Source organism: Apodemus sylvaticus, chromosome 5, assembly GCF_947179515.1.
Source record: "Apodemus sylvaticus chromosome 5, mApoSyl1.1, whole genome shotgun sequence".
NCBI classification, from domain to species: Eukaryota; Metazoa; Chordata; class Mammalia; order Rodentia; family Muridae; genus Apodemus; species Apodemus sylvaticus.
In genome coordinates, this window is record NC_067476.1 from 109,644,839 (window position 1) to 109,669,094 (window position 24,256).

A 24,256-nucleotide genomic window follows, 5' to 3' on the forward strand; every position below is an offset into this window, starting at 1 on the left:
TCATGAAAGCTGGGCTCCAGGAGCACACACAACCTGCAGGCACTCAACAGGTTGCAGTGTCCTTTCTAGGCCTTTTAGTTGCAAACCATTCACTACAACACACACACACAAACACACACACAAACACACACTATGCCAACTGCCAACCCCCCCCACAATGACTAAGAAATATACATTAGATCCATAATGATGTCCCTCTGTGTATGTGTATGTAGTATTGAGAATCAGAATTCACACCAATAATCACAACCTTTCTAGATTTATTTTCCCTTCCCATACAATCTAACTGCGAGAGACACTGTACTGGCCGATTTTTGTGTCAACTTGACACAAGCTGGAGTTATCACAGAGAAAGGAGTCTCAGCTGAGGAAATGCCTCCATGAGATCCAGCTGTAAGGCATTTTCTCAATTGGTGATCAAGGAGGGAGGGTCCATTGTGGGTGGGGCCATCCCTGGGCTGGTTGCCCAGCATGCAACATTCCTGCCTTAGCTGCACACCGGGCACCACTGCCCACAGCTTGTGGGCTCACCTCATTTGGCTCACACTAAATTAAGAGGACTTCTTAATTTTTCCTTATGTCTTTGGTGGTTTGTTTGGTGGTCTGTCCCTCTTAGATGTCTCTTTCTAGTTATCTGAAAGTTGTGCAGTACTTTCAAAGTCTTCTGTCGTGCATTTTAAATATTCTGACACTATGAACGTGCAGTCGATGTCCTTTTCACATATTCATGTTAAGCTAAAGTTGAGTAGCAAGGGTGACTATGTTATTCCAACCCACTTGGTTTTTAAGCTCTGGGTGATACATAATGGATTTTTGTGAACACGCAGATGTTAATCTACTGGTGAGGATGGGAGGCAAGGAGCTCCTCTGATGTAACAACAGGAACTGCTGCGTCTGTCTCGCAGTGAGGATGCAGGATGCTCCTGGGGTCGGTCGCTGCTGGGTCTCAGCAGTGAGGATGCTCCTGTGGTTAAACATCCTTGATGCTGTGACTTAGGCGCTTCCTGATGGATCAGGAATTAAAGCTCCAGGCACTTTCCAGCATCTTGGCATCACAGTCCCAAGTCTATACCGCCCTTTGCAGTCTGTGCAGTCCTTTGTCCTTTGCCTTGCAGTTTGAGAGCCCTGCTCTTGTAGGCTTTTCTAAAATATCACAGGGAAGTTTTTAATAAAAGGAGAGATCAGGTGCAATGACTTTGGAGGAAAGTGGGCCACTTCACCCCAATGAATATAAAACCCATTTCACAAATAGTGATAAGACCTCGTAAAAGTCCCCAGCACATAAACCAGTGGGCTGACCCTCCTTGCTAGCCTGCCCTCCTCAGTCTCTCTGGGGTGATAAATTTATACTTGAACAGTCTGCATTATTGCTACATTATTTCCTTTGAGAAGACAAAGACCAAGGAGAAATGCTCTTTGGTAAGAGACCACACTGCAAAATCGAGGAGAGTGAAGTGTGCTATGCAGAGAAACCCTGTCTCAAAAAACAAGCAAGCAAACAGACTAAACAGGCTGAGAATCCCATTACAAATGGTTGATTCTCTGCACACATCAGGGAGTGGGGCAATTAAAGGTTTGCATATTGTGTGTTCTTCTGGTCCAGATAGGGCGTGGTCACTCTATCAAGCCCCCTGATCATCTCTGACTTGCTTTGTTGAGCTTGACTGTTTTGCTGGCTGTTAGCCTAGGCTGGCAGTGTCAGCTCTGCCAACCTTGCAAATATTGTTGCTCTGACCTAGATGGGTCTGTGTTCATCAGCTCTCTGGATTCTCGTGGTATAGCATAGCATAGTGTCACAGTTACCAGAGATGTAACCACAGGGGATGGTGTCTTCACCTACACTTCAGTCTGTTACATTCAGCTGCATTAGAAGCAAGTGTGAAAGCACCCTGCCTTCTGTATGGTCTCCTGGGTTCCCTGCAGCTGGCCAGCCAACTTGCAAACAACTTGCTTCCCAGAGTCCCTGGTTTTCCTGTTATCTAGTCAGTTTGGTTGCCTTATATCCAGCTCCAAGCTTTCTTAATGTTACCAACCCCAGTCCCCATCTCTGCACCCTTCAACCCTGTAGTTAGTGAGTAATGCAGTCCCACCATTTGCTCAGTAAGCAGTCCTACTTGCTAAGACATCTCCCCAGTTGGGCCATGGTGGTGCACGCCTGTAATTCCCAGCATTCTGGGAGGCAGAGGCAGGCAGATTTCTGAGTTCAAGGCCAGCCTGGTCTACAGAGTGAGTTCCAGGACAGCCAGGGCTATACAGAGAAACCCTGTCTCGAAAAAACCAAATCCAACAAACAAACAAACAAACAAAAAGACATCTCCCCAACTCTGCCCTCCTTTCTTGAGACAAGGTCTCAGTGTGCAGCCCAGGCTGCACATTAGAATTTATGGTCTTTGACAGTTTGGATGTAGGCTCTGTGCTTTCCAACTCTTGCATATTCCCATTATTTATACTTTAAAAGTATTTTTTAATGTATCAGTGTTTTGCTGGCACGCATGTATGTGCACCATCTATGTACTTGTTATCCTCAAAAGCCAAAACAGGGTGTCAGATGTGCTAGGACTGGAGTTACAGGTGGCTGTGAGCCACTGTGTGGGTGGTGACTAACTAATCCTTTGCAAGAGCAGCCAGTGCTCTTTTAAACAGTTTGTGTGCCAGTATTTTGTCTGGGTATGTGCCTGTATGCATGGTGCCTGTGGAGCTCAGAAGAGGGGAGAGGATCTCCTAGGTCTGGATTTACAGATGGGTGTGGGCCGCCATGTGAGTGTTGGATATCAAACCTGGATCCTCTGGAACAGCAGCCAGTGCTCTTGACCACTGAGCCATTGCTCCAGCCCAATGGTACTTTTATGGTTGCTTGAATTGTCTTTCCTATTCTCTTTCTTCTTGTGCTGGGCAGAACCGAGGGTCTCCTGCATGCTAGTCAAAAGCACTACTCCATCTTTTTCCCAGTTTTAAAGGTTAACCACAAATGCCTTCAAATGTTAAGAGATGGTGAGTTCTGGGAGATGGCTTTGTTGGTGAAGTACTTCTCAGACAATCAGGATCTGGTGTGGTGGCAAATGCATGCAATCTTTGTGTGGAGGAGACAGATACCGAAGATCCCTGGGATAGCCAATCTAGTCTACTTAGTGAGCTCATAGAGACCCTGGCTTAAAACACAAGGCAGATGCTCCTGGGGGAAAGCCTTAGTGTGAACTACGGCTTCCACACACACCTGTATATCCACATATGTAAGTATTAAGAGCACTGGAGGACACAGGTTCTGTTCTCAGCACTCACAAATGTCTGTAACAACTCCAGTTTCAGGGGACCCAAAGCCCTCTTCTAGCCAGGCACACTGTGGGGCCCAGCAGCAGGCCCTGGGCAATAGTGGGGCAAAGGCATTAGCAAACCCTGGAAATCTCGCGTCCTGAGATCTGCAGGAGTAGGATTGCTCCCCATGCCCTGGGCCCCACCCTTACCTCACTGGAGGTCATGTAGCACAGGAGCCAGGTTAATTTCCTCTCCCCTTATAAGGTCATGTCCAGCAGCATCTGGAATTTCTCCTTATGCATCCCCAGCACCTAGGCCCTGACCAATTATGTTTACCCACACCCGATAGCCCCTACTCACCCTACAAAAGGTTTAAATAGCCTGTTCCCATTAGACAAGCTGTCTCACTGAAGCTGCCTCCCACGAGTCTGTTCTTAGGCTATGCGGTGCCTGAGATTCTTCCGCTCCCTCCCGTCCCACACATCCCACCTGGCTTCTCCTCCCACCATCCAACGGTTACGATTGTTGTGGATCACACCACAGCAGATGGGACAGCAGACTATGAACAGCAGCATACAAGGGTGCAGGCACGCATGTGTTCAGGCAAAACACCCATACACAAAGAAAAATTAAAATGTGTAAAGTTGAACATGGAGGGCTGGGGAAATGACTCAGTAATTAAAAGCAATGGCTTCTCTCTGGGGTGGGGGTTAGAGTTCAGTTTCCAGCATCTGAGCTGAGCAGCTCACAAGTGCCTGTCACTTCTAGAGAATCCAAGTCTTCTGGCCTCCACCAGCACCCAGAATACTCACGGTACACATTCATATGTACAGGCACTTACACACACTTAAAGGGGAAAGGGACTGAACATGGAGTCAGAGTAAACACTTTGATATACATTATACACGTCTACATGCCTTCTAGGTGTGCATGTTTATACTTTTACTAATTGAAGCAGCTATACCATGATATATTTGCAGGGGAAATCTGTCTCAAAAGATAAATATGCTTCCCTTCTTGAATTGTGAGTTCAAGTACACTGTGCTCTACGTAATTGTGAGTTCAGCCTGCTTCTGCCTCCCTAGTGCCGGGATTAAAGGTGTGTGCCACCACGCCACCATGCAGAGCTGATACGTACCAGTTGTTGATGTGTATGCTCTTGTGTATCTGTGCTGCTTTAATATGTGTACTGTGTATGCAGTATGTGGCGTGCAAACCCATAAAAGAAGAGAGCTTTAACTGTTGGGTGGAAACAGACACAAGAGCCCTGCGGGTCCTGGCGAATGCTGCCAGCAATCTTGCCTCACACCATAACAAAAGCTCACCAACAGATGCTTCACAGACAGTCATAACATTCTTGACCCTGGAATTCTCCTAGGAAAAAGCTCCCAAACATTGTAGGAGTCTTTCAACCAGAGTGAATAGTTATGTTGCAGTAAGTAGAAAAAAAAAAAGAAAAATCTCCACACTGCAAATAGCTTTTCTATTATACTTTTTGGGGGGGGTGGGGTGGGGTGGGGTTCAAGGCAGGGTTTCTCTGTGTAGCCCTGGCCATCCTGGAACTCTGTACAGCAGCCTGGCCAAGTGCTGGGATTAAAGGCATGTACCACCACTGACCAGCTTCTACCATACATCTAAGCAATGAATAGCTAAAGGAACTCTTGCCTTAAATGACTACTTGAACATATTCTATATCCTCGGTTGGCATTATGGTAATTTTTAAAACTATTTTGAGTCTACGGAGTGTGTTGCCTGAATGGATGCATGTGTAGCATCTGTGTGCTTGATGCCCTTGACGATCAGAAAAGGGCATTTGGTTCAAAAATCAAAGCAATACTTGTTTGGGATAAAAGTGTCATTTACAGGTCATTCTCCAGAATAAACAACAATAACAAAAAGGTCAAAGGAAATAAATTTGAGTAAATGTTCAGGAAATGGAACCTCTTATACTTTCATTTCTTCATTTCAGCATTTTAAGGAAGCTACGGAAACAGGAGGGGCTCCAGCCAGTTAGTCACCATAGCCACAGTGAAGCAGAGAACGAGCACAGCATCCCAGCCAACTGCCCTGCACTCAGGCAGCCCCTCCCACTCAACAGCCCCAAGCCCCAAACCAGGGACTTCATTGGAACTTCCCATATCAATTAAGACAATTCCACACAGAATGCCCAGAGGCAACCTGATCTAGATTAATTCTTTAACTGAAACTCTTTCCAAGAGATTCTAAATTGTCTCAACGTTGACAATTAAAAGTAAGCATCAATGGTCACCGTGCAGTGTGTCACTTGTCAGTCAACACAGAATACTAGTTAAAAGCACAGGCAAACCAGCATGGATTAGGTCTGAATCCTAATACTAAAAGTATCTATAGTAACCTTGATTTTTTTCACCTATAAAATGGACTAACATTTTTTACAGGACTATTACATGGCTTAAGTACGTAAAGTTTAAAAAAAAATAAGTGGCATTCCAAAAAAAATTTTTTTTTTATTGTGCTCTGATTGGTATTTTGCCTGCATGTATGTCTGTGTGAGGGTGTTGGGTCCCCTGGAATTCAGTTATGAACAGCCGTGAGCTGCCATGTAGGTGCTGGGAATTAAACCTGGGTCCTCTAGAAGAGCAACCACTGTTCTTAACCACTGAGTCATCTCTCCAGTCTCAAGAAGTTCTAAAATATTTTGCAAAAATAATGTTAAAATTAAACATGAACCTTTTTTTTTTCTGATTAGCTGGAGATTGAAAACGAGAGACATGTCATAATGGGCAAAGGTGCTTGCTATGAAGCCCGATGACCTAAATTCAATCCCTGGGACCCACATGGTAGATGGAGAGAGGCTGACCATTGTGAGCTCAGTTTAGATCCCTAGAACCCATATGAAAGCCAGCTGCAGTAGTGCATGCAATTCCAAAGCTTCTTACGAAGAAATGGAAAGAAAAGACATAAGAATCCCTAGACACACAAGGGTCAGCTAGCCAGGGTGCACAGAGCTGAAAGACAAGAGACCTATCAACACTAGGTTGAAGTAGCCAGCAAGATGGCTTAGTAGGTAATGCTTGCTGCCAACTCCAATGACTTGCTTTTGATCCCTCCAACCTACATGGTGGAAAGGAGAAAACTGATAGTCCTCTGATCACAAGATGTGTACATCTTCCAGCCAAAATAAATGGATGTGAAAAAAAATGTATCCTTCAGGTGAGAGGACTGACACCTGAAGTTGTCTTCCGACCTCCACATATAATCCATCGCATGCCACACAAACACACATCCACAAAAACTGATACTGGGAGCCATACATTTCAGAATGAGTAAACTCATTAAACATCTGTAAACAAGAATAAATTTAATTTCTTTTAAAGATTTAATGATATACAAAACGTATATAGTATAGTATCTTTAAGTAATACACCTTTCTCTCCACATCAACATTAAACACTATTTAACAGCTTATCTCTGCGGCCTTGTCTGTATCTATGAGATACACTATTGAATACAAATAAGCTTTACACTGCTCCCTTCCAAATAAAAGTTAAAATTAGTACCTAGGAAATGAAAAGAAAGAGAAAGCATAAAACTTGAGTCCAATGATAAGCTTTTCTTGTTGCTAAATATGCAAAAATATCTGGGCAATTAAGTTATGTTTTATTGGCATAAAGTTGTATTGTGATCTCCCTATACTGTATAAGGATAATCCAACAACTGATTTCTTAAATAAGTACCAGAAATAGAATTCACATTGACACATTCCTATAGAATTTCAAATGTGAGAGCTCACATGACACTCTGATTTGATACACTAAATCTGTACATCTTTGGAGATGTATGCAACTGCAGGCTGTTACAACGGTAACCTTCCTCACAGGAAACACCCATTGAACAATGAGTTAATTCTTATTTATCATGGCTTTCTTTTACTTAACATTGATAAATGTTAAAAAACCCTTTTGCACAATTAAGGTTTTGTTTAACAAAAAACATAAAGTTGATTCTTAAATAAAATATCTCTTAGAAAATGGTCTTCATGAGGCCCTGGATTTGATCCTCAATACTACAGGGAAAAGAGGGAGGGAGGGAGGAAGTGAGGGAGGGAGGGAAGACAAATGGTTTTCACTGCAGGCTTTGTAACATGCCTGTGAAGCAAAATTGTAAGGAGTAGTTTTCCTGTGGCCACAAACATCTAGTTGAGAGCTAACATCATTATCATAGAGCACAAATTGAGGAAGACTTCAGCCATTTAACCAGAAAGCTGCACAATTTAGTTTCTTTAGCTGAATGGCTGTAACTGAGCAGCCAAAAAACTCTGAAGACCGGACTTTGGTTAATGGTACTGCACCAAGTGATGGAGAATCACCTCTCAACAGCAGTCTCAGGTCCTTCACAAGCTGAGAGCACTAACTTTCCGTCAGTTAACATTTTCCAGCTGTCATCTGTAGCCTCGAGGTGCTCTCAGTGAGAACATTACCTCTAAACTATGTGTGGGGCCAGAAGCTCATTTTGCACACATCTTTTTATATCAATTCCCTCCTGAAAGGAAAAACAACAGTCACACTTTTGTGAAGTGTAGGAAAAATCAATGATTCAGCACTATAACATCAGACGAACAGAATTTGTTGCTTCTGATTCTTTGGTGGAATTTCCAGATTGAAGATTCAAATCTGATGACTCATCCTGAGGAAATATAATTTTATCAGGCGTGTAGTCATTCCTCTTCAGATCTATATTCACAACCCCAGGAGAGAAAAGGAAAAAAAAAAAGTCAGAAACTTACAAATGAAGATTTAAGAACATTTTCTACATTAATTTTCCTCTAAATGTGTCCTATTTCCTTAAATTACATACTTAATAGCCATACATTTCTACATAATTATTACATAAGGATTATACATCAGTAAGTCATGTAAATATGATAATATAGCAAGAGACAGTGTATAAGGTGTGTACAATTTTACAGTCACAGAAGTGTTACGATACATTAACCAACACAGTATACAGAGCCTGCTTTTGTCAAGCTTACTGGGTCACAGTCTTGTACCACAGATGGAAAACGCCCATGCTCAGGCACTGTTATGGTTAAGACTGTGAAAATGGCAACCCCACCAAAAGCAATCTACAGATTCAATGTAATCCCATCAAAATTCCAACACAATTCTTGACAAAAATTAAAAAAGAATCTTAAATTTCACATGGAAACACAAATAAGTTAGCTAAAACATACACTCTCTCTGATCATTAAAAAAATTTTTACCATCTAGATTTCAAGAGATACTACAGAACTATAGTAAATTTAGGGACTAGCATAAAGTCAGACCCACTGAACAACAGACTAGAATTGAGGGCCCATGTGTTAAGTGCACACTCTTATAGCCACCTGAAATATGCCAACAAAATTTCAGAGGGCATATTCAACAGATGTGTTTAACAAACTGGATAGCTACATGTAGAAGAATGAAATCTGATACTTATGTCTCATCTAGCACAAAACTTAACTACAAATGGATCAAGGAACTCAATGTTAAGATCTGATGTGTGAATCAGATATAGGATACAGGTGGGAATAGACTTAAATTCATTGGTACATGAAAAGACTTTCATCAGGATCCTAGCCCTGTAGACATTTAAGAACAACAATTAATAGACAGACCTCATGAAACTAAAATGTTTCTGTACAGCAAAAACCACTATCATTTGAGCGAAGAGACAACTTACAAAATGGGAATTATCTTTAACAGTTAAACACTTGACAGGTTAGTATCTTGAATACACACACAGACAAAACAAACAAAAAACTAAACATGACGAGAACAGACAACACATTGGGGAAGGAGAGATAGAAAGACTAAGAGTCACAGGAGGTATATAAACACAAGGGAACGATATCTACCAGACAGAGAAGAACAGCTACATATATAAGCACTTACAGTAATTCTAACAGCACAAGCCCCATGCCAACCAAATGTCAAAATGGAGAGGGTAAGTTCTAGCCATAGTCAAGGAACTACCTGGGAGACGGAAGTCAGTATTCTTTAAAAATGTCCCTGGGCTGTATAGATGCTCAGTAAATAAAATAATTGCCATGTAAGCATAAGTCAGCTGTGGCCAGGTCGAAGGTTGAAACAGGCGGATCTTGATGAATTCAGGGCCAGCCTGATCAACAAAGTAAGACCCCACCCTCAAACACCCCAACAAAGTAATTCCTGGTAAGTTGAACACACCCAGGAATATATAGGTAGCACAAAAGGACTTGATGGGTTTTAGAGAAACAGGAAGAGGACACACAGGTGACCAGGAAGGCATGGCAGGCAGTGAACAGATCAAAAGCCAGTGTATGGAATTCCCAAAGAATTAATATATCCCCAACCCGATTCTGAGAAGGAGAGTTTATGTTGCCTTGGCTAACCTAGAATTCCCTATGTAGTCCAGGCTGGCCTTAAAAGTCAGAGATACACAAGACTCTGTTTCCTGAATGCTCAGATTAAACGCATGTATAACTATGCCCACCAAAATGAACATTCTTAAGAAACAAAGAAAAAATTCTCAATTTAATCAAAGTGTAAAAATATAGTTAATGACTTTAAAATTATTTAAACTGAGATCTTAAAAAATTTTATTTTTAAGTAAAATTAAAATAATTTTCTCCCTCTAAGCCCTGTTTATTTTTCTAGGTATATGTTTTCCCTGCATGTATGCATATCATATGTATGTCTAGTGCCCTCAGAGACCAGAAAAGGGAGCCAAATCCTCTGAAACTAGAGTTATGGAAGAAGAGTTCATGTGTACTTATGAAGGAGCTACCATAGGAATTCCAGGTCAATTACTCAAACCTTTATACCTCTGGCCTTTTTATAGTAAGTATCGTAAACAGCATGTGGATTAAAATCCTATAAGTTCGTCATGATGGCAAATGCATGTAATTTCAGTACCCCAGAGGCTAAGGTAGCCAAATCTTGAATTCAAAGCTAGCTTGGACCACATAGCAGACAAGGAGTCACAATTTTTACCTGGAAGTTTAAGTTTTCGACAGCAAGAATTACAGTGATGCTTGGCTCTGAAGTTTTTTATTGCATCTTCTCCTAGATTGGCAGGGCCAAAAACCATGTCACAGGATCTGCAGAATTGGTGAGTAAAAAAGGTTAAGTTTAAAGACTTAACTTACTTAACTGTATATGGAAATGTGGAGTTTAAAACAGCAAATTATGCCACAACAAAAGAGTTAATTAAATCTTATTACCTTTTTTCTTCAGCTTTTATTACAGATGGGTCAGTCAAGTTTTCTCCCACACCTTTAAATGTATACATAAAAAAGACAAATTACATGTATTATGCAAGTGATATGTTTATGTTTACATAATAAAAAGGTTTGGAGATATTTTAAAGCATCATTCTTAATCACAAAGCTAATAAAACTGCACTAATCTCTCAAGCCAATTTAGGAGCCCACTAACAGAAATGAGAGCAGCAACAGCTCTGGTTATAGAAGCAAAATTAAAACTGAGTGAAGGTCTACCAATGTAGACATACACTATGTCCCTCCATGCTACAGATGTACCCAGTCCCCCAGACTCAGTGATCTAGAAGGCGGTGTTAAACAGAAGGGCAGTAGTAGTAGTGCAGCGCCTGCCTTAGGTGTGAAATCAAATATGAGGGAGAACAGGTAGAGAATCTCGAACAAGCCCTGTTTTAGCGTTTTACCACTAGGTGGGTTGGCTCACACCTTCAATCCCAGAACTCCTGAAGGAGAGGAAGGATGTGTGAGTTCCAGGTCAGCCAAGGATACACTGTGAGTTTGTCTCAAAAACCAAAGAACCACGGGGGTGGGGGGTGGGGGGGGGTAGGGTGGGGGTGGGGGGGTAGGGTGGGGGGGTGGGGGGTGGGAGGGGGAGAGTCTGAGCTTTTTCTCTTAGAAAAGGCAGCTGCCATGTAAGAAGTCCAACTACCTAAAATCATCCTACTATAGGAAACCCCATCTTAGTCATGAAGATAGGTAGTGAATGGAGATCTAAGATATTTAATCCCAAATAAACTATCCAATGTCTTCAGCAACTCAAGCCCTCAGAAAGGACAACAGAGATGAGATATTGACATTATAGTCTATCTAAATCCTGAAAGCCTGGGGCTGAAGAAATTGCTCAGAGTATAAGAACACTTACTGCTCTTCCCAGCACCCAATGGAACTCCAGGGGTTAGTCTAAGAACTGCAGTTCCAGGGGATCTGCTGCCCTCTTCTGACCTCCCAAGATTTCTGGAAGCCATGAATTAAGCAGTTGCTATTTTAAGCTACTAATTTATTTTTGGATAGGTTAGTGAAAGATAACATAAAACAAAAAACAAAGACACTCATTACTGCTTTGGTAAAAAATGATTTTTATACCTAAGAAATAGTAAGAGCTAGACACTTAAGAGTATTGTAACAGATTTCACATGAACATGTATCACCCTAATTATTAAGACAGTCAGGCTAGGTGTGGTGACACATCCCTTTAGTCAAAGCACTTGGGAGACTCAGACAGGAAGGTCACAAGCACCAGGCCAGTTTGGGATACATAGTAAAACTATACCTTAATAAAAGGAAAGATAACCAATGACATTATTTGAAACCTCAATGACTACACTATTATGATTGTAAATGACTCATTTTACACTTTCTATCAGCCTAAGACTTTAAATTGGCAAATATCTGTATACCATGTGTAATATATGAATAGGAAAGAGAACCCATCGCATAGCTTCACCTCAGTAATTCAATTAGTAATGGATTTACCTTGTAAGTCAAGTACCAGTAACTCCCCTCTGGTATATTCATAGGTCCAGTGGCTAAATGCTAGCATGATCTCTTCCAGAGTGTTTGTAGGAATGATTTCATCACCATTATTATTGTTGTATTTTCTAAATTCACCAGTCATGCACTCTTCTACAGCGAACCACTGCCCTGCTGAATGGCAGTACAGCAGGAAAACTTCAAGGAACCTTACAAAAAAGACAGATATCACCCCGGGTTGTTAGTGAGATTCTAATTGATAAGTAGCATGTATAATAAATACACAACAGTAACAATGAGTACCACCAAAGACTGCTATCTAAATATTACTAAGTCCCCACCAAATGTAAACATTTACCTCGGAGAATATGGTATGGATTTGGGTTTCATCTGATTAAAGGCAAATGTGAGCTTTTGTGCTGCTCTCTGTTGTTGTATTTCCTACAGAAAAGGGGAAAGGCCTTGATCAATATGTAAATAAGATTTCATTTGGTTCATTCATACTTTCAAAGTTAAAATATGAAACTCAGCTCACAGCTTACAGTCAAGTTCACTGACACTTACTCTGAGACAGAGATGAAGAACTGTATCTTCTTTATAAATGCTTGACCATGTGTTTATCACCTCAGGAAGAAATGACTTAATGATATAAAGATGCCCTGATTTCAGGATATCATGCTCTGACCAGGTACACAGCACTTTGACTGCTCTTCGTAAACCGCCTCCCATTTCCTCTTTACTTAAAAACTCAATTTTGGCACAGAGGCCTAGCTGAGACCAAGAAGACATGCTGTTATTCAGTATACTGGGAGAACTCTCCTCCAGACGATACACTGTGACAGGCTCACCTGTAACAAATGAACAGTTTAAGATCAAATAACTTTAAAAAATAACAAAGAAGAGTAAGAATTTGTAAGTTATCTATGGTCAATATTAAACAAAAAATAAAAGATAACCCCAAAGTTGCAATTTTACAAAAAATGATATGTGATAGAAATAAAAATACACTTCTTTGAAGGGGATGTGGCTAACTGGATATAAGTGCTTGTTGGGCAAACCTGAGGGGATCAGCACACGGGCAACTGTAAACCAGTGCTGTTTGGAGCTCTGGGCTTTGCTGGCTACCAGCCTAGTTCCAGGTGCAGTGAGAAACAAGGCACTGAGTAACAGAACAGGACAACCAACGCTCACCTCTGGTATCTGTGTGCACACTATCACACCTTATGCACATATATTACAAACATTTATTTCAATTAATAAAATTAAAATAATTTAATATCATTGAACTCACATTTAAAGACAAGCATTCTTCAAATTGTAGCATATAATGACCAACTGTTTGGTGGAGTACAGATATACATAAGCAGGTGGGTGCCAGAAGGGAACTCCATGGCTAGACTATTTACTATTCCTCAGCAGCTATCTGTCCACATTAATTTTTGGAGCAGGGTCTATAATTGGCCTGAAGCCTGATGATTAGGCAAGGCTGCCGGGCCAGAGTGCTACAATGACAACACATCCTGATGCCTGGCTTCTTCCCAGGGTTTTGGGGATGAACTCATCTTCTTACTGACTGGCTCATCTTCCTAGCTCTTGAGGACAAACTTTTAGGAAGCAACTACAACAGTTCTGAGGTAAATGACAGACTGCTGGCTAGAGCCATCTCTCTTACAAGCCCTGTAATGTCAACTTTCCAGGTTTTGAAATAGAACAAAGAATGGTTTCTAATGCTTTCCCTTATTGTAGCACTCTGTCCTCCTCATAGGCTAAGAAGGTGCTTTACAAAGCTGGTGGTTTTTCTTCACAGGAATCCTCTCATTCTGCCCTGACCCATGTTCTTCTAAGTTAAAATTAGAGACCAGTGATAGTTTACTTTATGATTTGGGATTTACCTCGTGGAGGTACAGGAACGAAGGGAATACTCTGTGACAACCTCATCAGGTTATTTCTTTCCACAGCTGCAAGGAATTGAAAGACAAATGATGAAATCTCTAATATTTCAAAGATCAGTAAATTTTGTTTTCAGTATCACTAACCTGAATAATAGTAATTTGTATCCAAAACAGGCTTAAATGGAGAAGCAAGACCTAAAATTGTAAATAAACCAGACTTTAAAAAGCACCTATACAGCATAAATTTATGCTCAGACATTCTCAAATAATAATCTTAAATTTCTTTCATAACCTAACCTATGGGGGGGAGGGGAAGAAAGAAAGATAACAAAAGACTACTATCATAAGTCACATTTTACTGAGTAAAACAGTCACCACTGTGCTCCAAACACCTGGGAAGAAGCACATGATGCTCCACTCTCCATCTTGGCATAAACTGCACTTTCACACCTGCCACTTGAAAAGAAAAATTGTTCTGTTCTCGCCTTTTGGGTTTGGGGACAATAACCATCTAACTATTTTAAGTGTTCTAACGTGAGAAGTGAGCTGGGATGTAAAGATACCCCAGATCCCCTTCTCCACAGCTAAATTTAATGTATGTATTTATTGAGGATTTTACTTTTAATCTTAGAGAGAAGAGATGGGAGAACAATAGATCTGTGAGGTACTAAGTTCTAGAATATGAACAAGAAGGAAATCTGCTCTTTCACACAAAATAAAGAGCTATGGAATATACAGACACCTTCACACATACACGTGCATCATGAGGACTACGGTGGAGAACTAAGGCTGCCTGGTTAATAAGGGAGAGGGGAGAGAAACAGCAATCTGCAAGGCAGTGGATTTTTAAGGACTCCTATACAAGAACATCTGAAGTGCGGAAGTACATGCTACATTTGAGAAACCCCAGGCAGTTTAGAATGAATGACTACATACAATTAGAATAGTTTGTGGAGCTATTTGAACATCACCCACTGACACTTAGTCCTCAGTTATCTAATTCTACAGGTCTGTGGTATCACACAGATGACTCTACAGTGATCTGAATATGCAACCAAGATTGCAAATTAACGAGCAAGAGCATAAGCATACCTGAAGGAGGTGAAGCTACAGAAGCAGGCAATATCAAACTGTGAAGAGCCTAATATGTCATGCAAAGAAAGGACACTGCATTTTACTGAATGACAATGGGAAAAATGTAAAGCAGAGGAGTGGCAAGATCAAATCTTTTAGGAGAAATTATTTTGGTGGTAGAAGATAGACTAGCAGTAAATTACAGGAAGGAAGCCAGTATGGAATAACTACTCTGAAAATCTATCTGGCAGGTAGTAACTACTGAATATGAACATATGCATAAACTATGACCCAACAATTCCACCCCTAGGCATATAACTATGAAAAGCAAATTTATGTTTACCAAACAACATGAACAAGAATGCTCATAGCAACAGAAAGGATAATGATTACACACTGGAAGCTGCTGAAATGTCCATCAAATAGAATGGATAAATTCAATGTATTCCAACAAGGAAATACTACAAAATACTAATAATCCACAAACTACGCTAATCCAGCAATAGTGAGGAATCTCCTAACAGTTACATCTGCATGACTCCATTTATGGTATACCACAAACCCACACAAAGCTAGCCACTGTGTTGTTTATGATGGAGGCCACAGCCAGAGAGCCTAGTGCATTAATAATACTCTGGGTTTGGGTGCTGGTCAGTGGGGAGTGGTAACAGAAAAATGGTCATAATAATTTATAGGTGGGTCATGTGTCTGTAAAGTATCTATATTAAAGATGAGGGAAGTCTTCCAACTTCCCTGTCTTTTTAAAACTTGAAATCTAACATGTTTTACCTACAATAATATGGTAAATGCTTGAATTATGACCTTTAATTTTCATATTAAATCTACCACATGGACTCACCATTTAATGTTCCTCCTTCAGATGGCCTAAAGAAATATAAAAATAATATAAGCTGTGCAACAACCTTAGTTTTGATTATCATTTAACTTGTAAGTTATAAGGTTATAATAATTATTTAATGAAATATAATTAAAAGAATACAGATAGTCAAATCTGTTTGTCTGGACACTTGCTGGTCCCCCACTCCAGACATGTAGGTATTTACCTGTATCCATGTTACCAACAACTTGTATTTTTACTATATGACTACATAAATATTATTATTTTGGTGCTAAATTGATGGTAATTGATCTTAATAATACTTTTATTTAATAGCTTAGTATTTGTAAAGACTCATTCCAGTACTGTGACAATGTCAGAAAATTATTTTCTATGATTCTAAATTTTATTCCAACAACTGATTGGAAAAGGACATCATCATTTTGCGGGATTCAATAATATGCAATCCATTCATTTATAACAAGTCTTGGTTCCAAATGGAAGTTCTGTGAATCCTAAGGATCCCTGTGCAAATGAGACAGGTATAATGAAAAAGGGAGTGGGATGTGACCAGGATGAACTCCAGGCTGAGTCCTCCCAATACAAAGCTCTGAGCCTCATCTGAGACATCTCAAACTAGATCCAAAAGGACTCTGGAAAGATAGAGCCACGTCTTTCTGATTCCCAGAATCCAATTGGCCCTTTACTAAAGTAAGGGAAAGGTTTTCTTGTAAAGGAGCATTGATCCTCCATTATCCACTTTCTTGATGCTGGTGAGACACTCTTTTCTCTGTACTTGACTCAAACCCCAGCAGCAAAAAAGAAAATTAACTTGTATTCTGTGTCTATTTCCTAAGGATTTGGTTATAACTGTCTCACAAATGACCTTAGAGATGGACCTTGCAAACAGAGTTGCCTATTTATGTGAACATTGCGTATTTCCTTCTATGTACACACTTCTTCAGATTCACAGAGGGGAGACACTGAAATTCCTATTTCATGAGACTGGCCATTCTTCCCCAGTTGTACTTATCAAGGACAATTACCAACAGTCTGCTTTTGTTTACTCTTCTGGTTCTGGATTTGTTACATAATTTCAGCATCCAAGCTTTCTAAAAGACTCTGTGTATTACTACTACTCAAATCAAGATATTTTCTACATGCACCATGTTTGGTTAGAATAATTGATAACTATATTAACTAAGTACAAACTAAAGATACCACATAGGTCTTTCACCAAAGTTAGTCAGGAGAAACTGAAATAATAAGAAAAATTTGTATAACTATACAGGAAGATTATAATGAAATTCCTCCAATTTCAGGTCTGTAAAGATGAGAAATGCTACCACAACTATCTTAAAAAGAGTATTAAAGAGGAAAGACAGAAAAACCAAAGACAGTATTCATTAACTCAGATACTTTCCAGGTCATTAAGAAAAGACTTACATTTCTCTGTTTGATGGTCTATCTCGTAACCAATCCTTTAGTCAAAAAACAAACAGAAAAACAAATATAGATGAAGCAGTTCTATAGAATAAATGTTAAATAGTTAACATTTGTTTCTTAATATGATAACTTAATATAAAGTCCTTGTTTCATAGTCCCATGAAGGGGAAGAGCAAATTCAGGAATGTTATTTTCTAAAAAAGTTGTGTGTGTCTTTCTGAGCACCCACGTGGGTGTCTTCCTTTATCTTATCCATGGGTGCTGGTGATCCGAGCCCAGGTCCTGAGGCTTGCATAACAAGCATGTTACCTATCTCCCCAGCCTCCAGAATTTCTAGTTCTTCAGATTCTTTTTTTAAGATGACATTTGTCTCCTAACATGCCTCTGATTTTACAAGTAATGTATACTTCTTGCCAAAATACCAAAATATAAACAGAAAAATTAAAATCACACCAACTATATACAAATAAAATGATGATGGAAAGACAAGTACTCAGACAGACACTGCAGCCATTTCACACCAATTCATGTGGTTTCTCTTCAGCAGACTTTGTAATGTTTCTAGATATATTTAATTTCCCTTCACATTTTCTACATTTAAATTTTCATATAGTTCAATTTAGAAAACCCCAACTTGTTTATATTTTTCAAATTCTTGACTCTCCTACGGCCAATCAGATGTACTGCCTTGGTCTTTTTTCTTTTCTATCAAGATGCACTTTCATCTCTGTTGGATTCTGGCTCTACTTAATAATTCTCTGTAGCCAGGTTGATCTGAAATCTGCTGTGGAGCAAGGCTAGCCTTAAACAGGCTTCCTTTTTTTCTGTCCCCAGGGACTAGGATTACAGACATGTGCTCTAAACCCATGGAATATTTGTGTTATTATCTATTACCTTTTTGGTTTTGTGAGACAGGCTCTAAAGGTATAGCCCTACCTGTTCTGGAACTCACTTTGTAGACCAGGCTGACCTTAAACTCCCAGAGATCCACCAGTCTTTGATTTGTGAGTGCTGAGATTAAAGATCTGTCACCAAGCTTGGTATTTATCTTATTTCTCTTTGTATTTTTCAAATGTTGGTATTTGTGAATAGTATCTTTTCCTTATCTAATGTTTAATTTTAATCACTTTAAATACAATTTATCATTTATAATTAGTTATTCTATTTTTAATTACTAGAGGTTGAATAGTCTCAGAAAAGGAAATAGTAAGACTTTAGAGCAATACTATACAATTCAAATTCACAATAGACTCCTAGAGAGCAGGACATGTCACTGTAAAATTCTATTAACAATTCCTTTTCCTAACATTTAAAAAATAATATGGGTTTTTGCTTTGCTTTTTAAGACATGATCTCACTACCTAATCCAGGCAAATTTGAGATCTTCTGCCTCAACCTATGGATTATTGAGATTATAGTTCTGGAAATGTAGATGTATACCAAATATGCAGTGCCTTAATAAAACATCTGGCTCCAAGTTACTGTTCTACTGACTGTACTGTATTGTATGAGTGCTGATTTCTGGATACTTATCTGCTTTCACTTGAGCTATTTGTCTTGGTTGTCCATCTGGTTTTAAGAAAAGTTTATGAAAATAAAACATTAACACAGGAGGCTTGGAATGAATTAATATAATTAGCTTCAATTCAATAGGTCTTGTTTTTCTTCTGTGTAAAATTTCTGACTACTCATAGGAGGGGGTGAGTTTTCTCTAACTGCCACCATGTACTGAGATAAACAGTTTTCTAAGAAAGAGCTTGACTTAACTGCTCATAAAATATTAATTACCACTTTAGATATTCATTTGTAAGTGTATGTACTTGTCAACATGCAATTTAATTGAAATGTACAAACCGGTAATAAAGCTGCTTTAGAATCTACTTCCGGAGAGTCTTCCGTCGACGCTCTTCTACTATAGCTTTCTGCTACAAGAAATTAAAAAGACATAGTTGAACAACTAAAGTATTCACTAATGAAGTGTTTCTAGATAGGATATAACCTTCCTAAGAGTTCTTCTCTCCAGTGATGCTAAACTCAAGAGTTATAAGAGGCCTATAAATCCTTACTATAAGCTACAAAACTTATTCTAATCATTTAATTGTGAAAACCAATTAAGAAACAAAACATAATTTAGAAACAAGTCAATATGATGCACAGGTTGTCTCCATCTTAAAGATGACCTTTCTACCTGTGTCACTTGAGAAGCCCTAACTATAGTTTCTTACACTGTACAAGATTTATTTAGGTTTTATTTTATTAACTTAAAGCTTGAAGATGTTCCATGAAAAGACATAGGATGATGATTCTTTCTTCCTCTTCTTCTTTCCCTTCTTCCTCCTCTTCCTCCTTCACCTCATCATTCACCATCACTGTCACCCATCATTAATTATCATCTTACACAGGGTCCTACTTTGTTGCCCTGGTTAGCCTGGGACCTGATATGTAAACACTTACCTCCAGCTTACACAGATCCACCTGACTGTCATCTTATTATCATTAAAAATTTTAAATTAATTAAGATTCTCTGGCTTGGAATTACATATGATTGTAAGCCTCCATGTGGGTTCTAGGAATCAAGCCTGGATCATCGCAGACCTTCACTGCTTAGCCAGCTCTCCATCCCACCTAATCTTTTACTCTGATAATAATAATGAGTGTCATATTGTTCTTTCCACTCTTAAGATAATAACCTGTTGTCACAGGCTTTTTTTTTTTTTTAATCCCAAGTGAACTTTAAAATCTAGAGTATTTTTGGCAATGTCAAGAAATTAAGTCTCAGAAAAAGTCCTACACCAAATGTACAAGGTAAAGTCAGCTTTGGTGGTGCACACCTTCAATTTCAGCACATAAGAGGGTAAGGCAGGGTAACCACCTTGAAGTCAAGGGCCATAATAAAACCCAATCTTTAAAAAATAAAATGAAGTAAAAAAAAATATGTTAAAATTAAAATTATTAAAATTATAAAATTATATATAAAATTATTAAAAAATGCTAAGCAAAAATTTTTCAGTAACTTGAAAGCAAAAGAATATTTAGTCAAATAGAAAATTTAGGATGCGGATTTAACTAAACTTGTGACATTACTGCGCTGGCAGGGAAGGATGAAGGTGTACATACTGTGTCTTATTTATGTGTTCAATCCGGAAACAGTGGGAAAAGAGAGTTCAGTTTCCACTTAGTTTAGAAAGCTTAGAGGCGGGCATGGTAGGACACACCTTTAATCTCAGCTTTCGGGAGACAAGAGGCTGAGTTTGAGGTTAGCATGGTCTAGCCTGGACTCATCTATAATGAGTCCTGGGACAGCCAGGACTATATTGAAAAACTCTGTCTCACAAACAAACAAACACACAAACAAACAAACAAACAAACAAAGAGATGTGACCTAAAACTGAAACAAGAGCATTGAACAATATAATTGTGTTAATTTTAGTAATAAAACACACATTATCTAAAATGCTGACAGCCTCACCTTTTCCTTGATAATTACTTCTATCTTTACTGGCCTTATTTCCAGGACTAGAATATAAAATTCAAACATATACAACCTCTGTCTTATTTCTCATTAGTTCTCTATATACCATGATAAAATGTGACTTACTTAGGTTTGAACATGCTGTCATCATGCACTGTAGTAAATTACATACTACTTATTAATAAGGTGCTTAGCAAACATATACTTAAAGCTTTGTATGTTTGCTAACAGAATTCACAGTAAGCTCAAAGCACTCACCGAGTTCTGAGTGATGTGAAGCAGCAGTCTTATGACATTCACTATATCCAGCAGCTCCCACATGTTTCAAAGTGTTTTCAGGAGTATCATTCTGTATAGAGTGTACGTGCACATAAATTTTAAAAGGAACTGAATTCAAAATACTTTATTCTACTTGATCATTTAAAGATATATAACAGATCTGATTACTTCAGTGTGAAATTCACAAACTACTTGAAACTACCTACTCATCTGAATGAATCCTTTAAAATTAATATAAATTCTCAAGATGTTTGGGAAAAAATAGAGAAGTAGGGAAAACTTGAAAACAAAACTATTATTACTTGATAAAGGAGAAGTCGTGCCACTGTGGCTTACTGTACTATCAGTAGGAACTACGTGTTAAACCTTAACTTCACTTTAAATCTGTTCTGGGGCTGGAGAGATGACTCAGTGGTTTAAGATCACTGACTGCTCTTCCAGAGCTTCTGAGTTCAATTCCCAACAGTCACATGGTGGCTCCCAACCATCTGTAATGGTATTTAATGCCCTCTTCTGGTGTGTCTGAAGACAGTTACAGTGTATTCATATACATAACATAAATACATCTTAAAACTTTAAATCTGGGGCTGGAGAGCTTAAAAGTTAAAAGAGTACAGACTGCTCTTCCATATGTCCTGAGATCAATGCCCAGCAACCACATGGTGGCTCATAACCATGTATAATGGAATCTGGTGCCCTCTTCTAGTGTGCCTGAAGAGAGCAATGGTATACTCATATACATAAAATAAATAAATCTTTAAAAAAAAAGTTAAATCTGTTCTATCAGTATTTCAATCCCTTTGAAAGGTTCCTTATTGTTTTGTATTATTCATACATTTAAGAGGCTGGCTACCTTTTGGCCTAATAGTTACTTTGGTGAATGCAACAGCACATGCCTGCAAGCCCAGTGCTTGGGAGGCAAGGCAGATAGGAACTTAGAAACTAGCCCAAGTAGAGGCTTCATGAGATCCTCAAAATTACCAAAAGATTTAAGAGGTAAGGAAGAACTGTGAGCAAAGAATAGTCTCTGGGGCTGGAGAGATGGCTCAGTGGTTAAGAGCACCGACTGCTGAGTCGACTGAAGAGGTCCTGAGTTCAAATCCCAGCAACCACATGGTGGCTCACAACCATCCGTAATGAGATCTGATGCCCTCTTCTGGTGTCTGAAGTCAGCTACAGTGTACACATATAATAATAAATTAAATCTTTTTTTTTTTTTTAAAAGAATAGTCTCTGATTGGTCCACTCAACTTACAATGATTTCCTCCATCTAAAAGGTTTTGTAAATGTAACTGAGTTTCTGACTCCCACACACACTAATGAGAGGATACTGAATATTCAGGCACCTCTGAATGCACCATGTTTTATATATCATCCTGATTCTCTTTGAAGCCAGAAAAATCATACAACTATTTTCAAATTTTAAGGTAACTAGGGAAGAAACACAAAACTATTACTTCCCAATTTGCAGATATTTACCAATTAAATTTCTAATTTACAGCATCTACTTACTAGATATTATGTACATCATTTCAGTACAATACTTTAATAAGAATACATGTCATTATAAATACCAATGTGACCATCAATATTAAACTGCATCTGAGCCTGCCTTTTACATGCAAAATAGTATGCCAGATAGCAATCAAACAGTTAACTTTGGATCATATGAGGAGGGATGACTCAAGTTTCTCGTTATCATATCCTTGGCTATATATTTAGGGAAAAAAAACTTGTTTCACCACCATTTTTTTTTTGTTTTTTCTTTTGTCATTTGATTATTCCTAAAATATAAATTCCAGGGACAAAATAGTTAAAGCATTTCAAGGCACTCACGATGTAGCTATTGTTCTTAAGGTGATGAGTAGCTACAGGCAATTTATGACAGCAACAGAAATAAAAACTAATTTTCAGGCAAGAAATACTTATTACTTTTTTTGCCAATCATTCCATATATTCATTAAACATTAGTAAGAATTTATTTGGGGCTGGAAAGATGGCTCAGTGGTTAAGAGCACCAACTGCTCTTCCAGAGGTCCTGAGTTCAAATCCCAGCAACCACACGGTGGCTCACAAGGATCCATAGCGAGATCTGATGCCCTCTTCTGGAGTCTGAAGACAGCTACAATGTACTTTCATATAATAAATAAATAAATCTTAAAAAAAGTATTTAACAGTCTACATATATACATTTTATATATAGCTTTTTAACTTCTAGATCCCAAGTTCTTGAGAGTTAGGATCATGTTCTAATGAATTTAGAGTTCTTGAAGAAAAATTAAGATCAGTAATTACTCCATAAAAAAGGAAACAGAAAAAAAAGCATTTTTTTAAAAAGGAAAATTTTAAACATTTTATTTCAGTTAACAGAAATGCAAGCTACTTTAAACTTTTTCATGTTTCTCCCCTTTGAAACATAACCATTACAAATATCTGGGGTAATTTTACTAATAACAATCTCAGCTAATCTACTTTTTAAATTTTACTAATGACAATCTCAGCTAATCTACTTTTTACTGAAAAAGTTTAATTTTATTTAGAAGAAATAATCATAAAAGTGAAATTACATTTAATTGTGCTGTTATAAAGTGTATACTTACAGATAACAGTTCTCTTATTTTGTTTGTTGTTTCTTTAAACCTCTGTAAATCCATACTGTCTCTGTGTCCTTAACAGGGGAAAAAGAAAAAAATAAAGGTTGCAATGAAAACTTTTTCTTCTCTATTAACTGAAGTACAATCTTAGAAACAAATGATTTATATTGATCTTTCAAGTAATTTCCAGGCTCTGCAAACTTTCCTTTTTTTTTTTTTAAATAGTCATATTGAATATAGCTACCAGGAAGATATCCAACAGCAAACAAGAAAGATCTCCTGTTGAGAACCCCACACACGTAAACCTTGGAATTAAAAGGGAACATTTTTACTCTTAATAAGGAAATATAAATAGACTGAGCTGTCCACCTACAATCCTAGCACTTTTAAGGTGGAGGCAGGACCAAACAAGCCTAAGAAAAACTTGGAAATGTTATTTAATTATCCAGATAAGCTAACAATAGACCTAAGTATGTTTGGTACCTAGATAGCATACCAGCTTGGCTTAATATGGATACCCTACAGTCTTATTAACATGTTTCCAGCTAATCATTACAATGTCCACAACTTGGTAAATCTGAGGGTGGGAAAGCTAAAAAAACAAAAAAACAAAAACAAAAACAAACAGTTAAAGACAGGAGAAACCAGACATGAAAA

General features: G+C 38.5%; 1 protein-coding gene across 2 annotated transcripts in view; it reads right to left on the reverse strand.

The window, feature by feature from the left end:
• Positions 1-6,577: 6,577 nt before the first annotated feature.
• Positions 6,578-24,256, reverse strand: part of Trpm7 (transient receptor potential cation channel subfamily M member 7) — an 82,147-nt gene continuing 64,468 nt past the window's right edge. The window contains exons 27-39 of one of the 2 annotated variants that reach the window (XM_052183512.1): positions 23,606-23,673; positions 20,985-21,075; positions 19,109-19,176; positions 17,255-17,289; positions 15,830-15,855; positions 14,041-14,091; positions 13,897-13,962; positions 12,569-12,852; positions 12,363-12,445; positions 12,008-12,213; positions 10,478-10,529; positions 10,248-10,354; positions 6,578-7,964 (exon numbers count right to left, since the gene is read on the reverse strand). In XM_052183512.1, the coding sequence (XP_052039472.1) occupies positions 7,834-7,964; positions 10,248-10,354; positions 10,478-10,529; positions 12,008-12,213; positions 12,363-12,445; positions 12,569-12,852; positions 13,897-13,962; positions 14,041-14,091; positions 15,830-15,855; positions 17,255-17,289; positions 19,109-19,176; positions 20,985-21,075; positions 23,606-23,673 (1,268 nt within the window). In that variant the 3' untranslated portion in view covers positions 6,578-7,833. Of the gene's footprint in view, positions 7,965-10,247; positions 10,355-10,477; positions 10,530-12,007; positions 12,214-12,362; positions 12,446-12,568; positions 12,853-13,896; positions 13,963-14,040; positions 14,092-15,829; positions 15,856-17,254; positions 17,290-19,108; positions 19,180-20,984; positions 21,076-23,605; positions 23,674-24,256 lie in introns of both variants that reach the window. The other variant, XM_052183511.1, reaches the window with a different exon arrangement.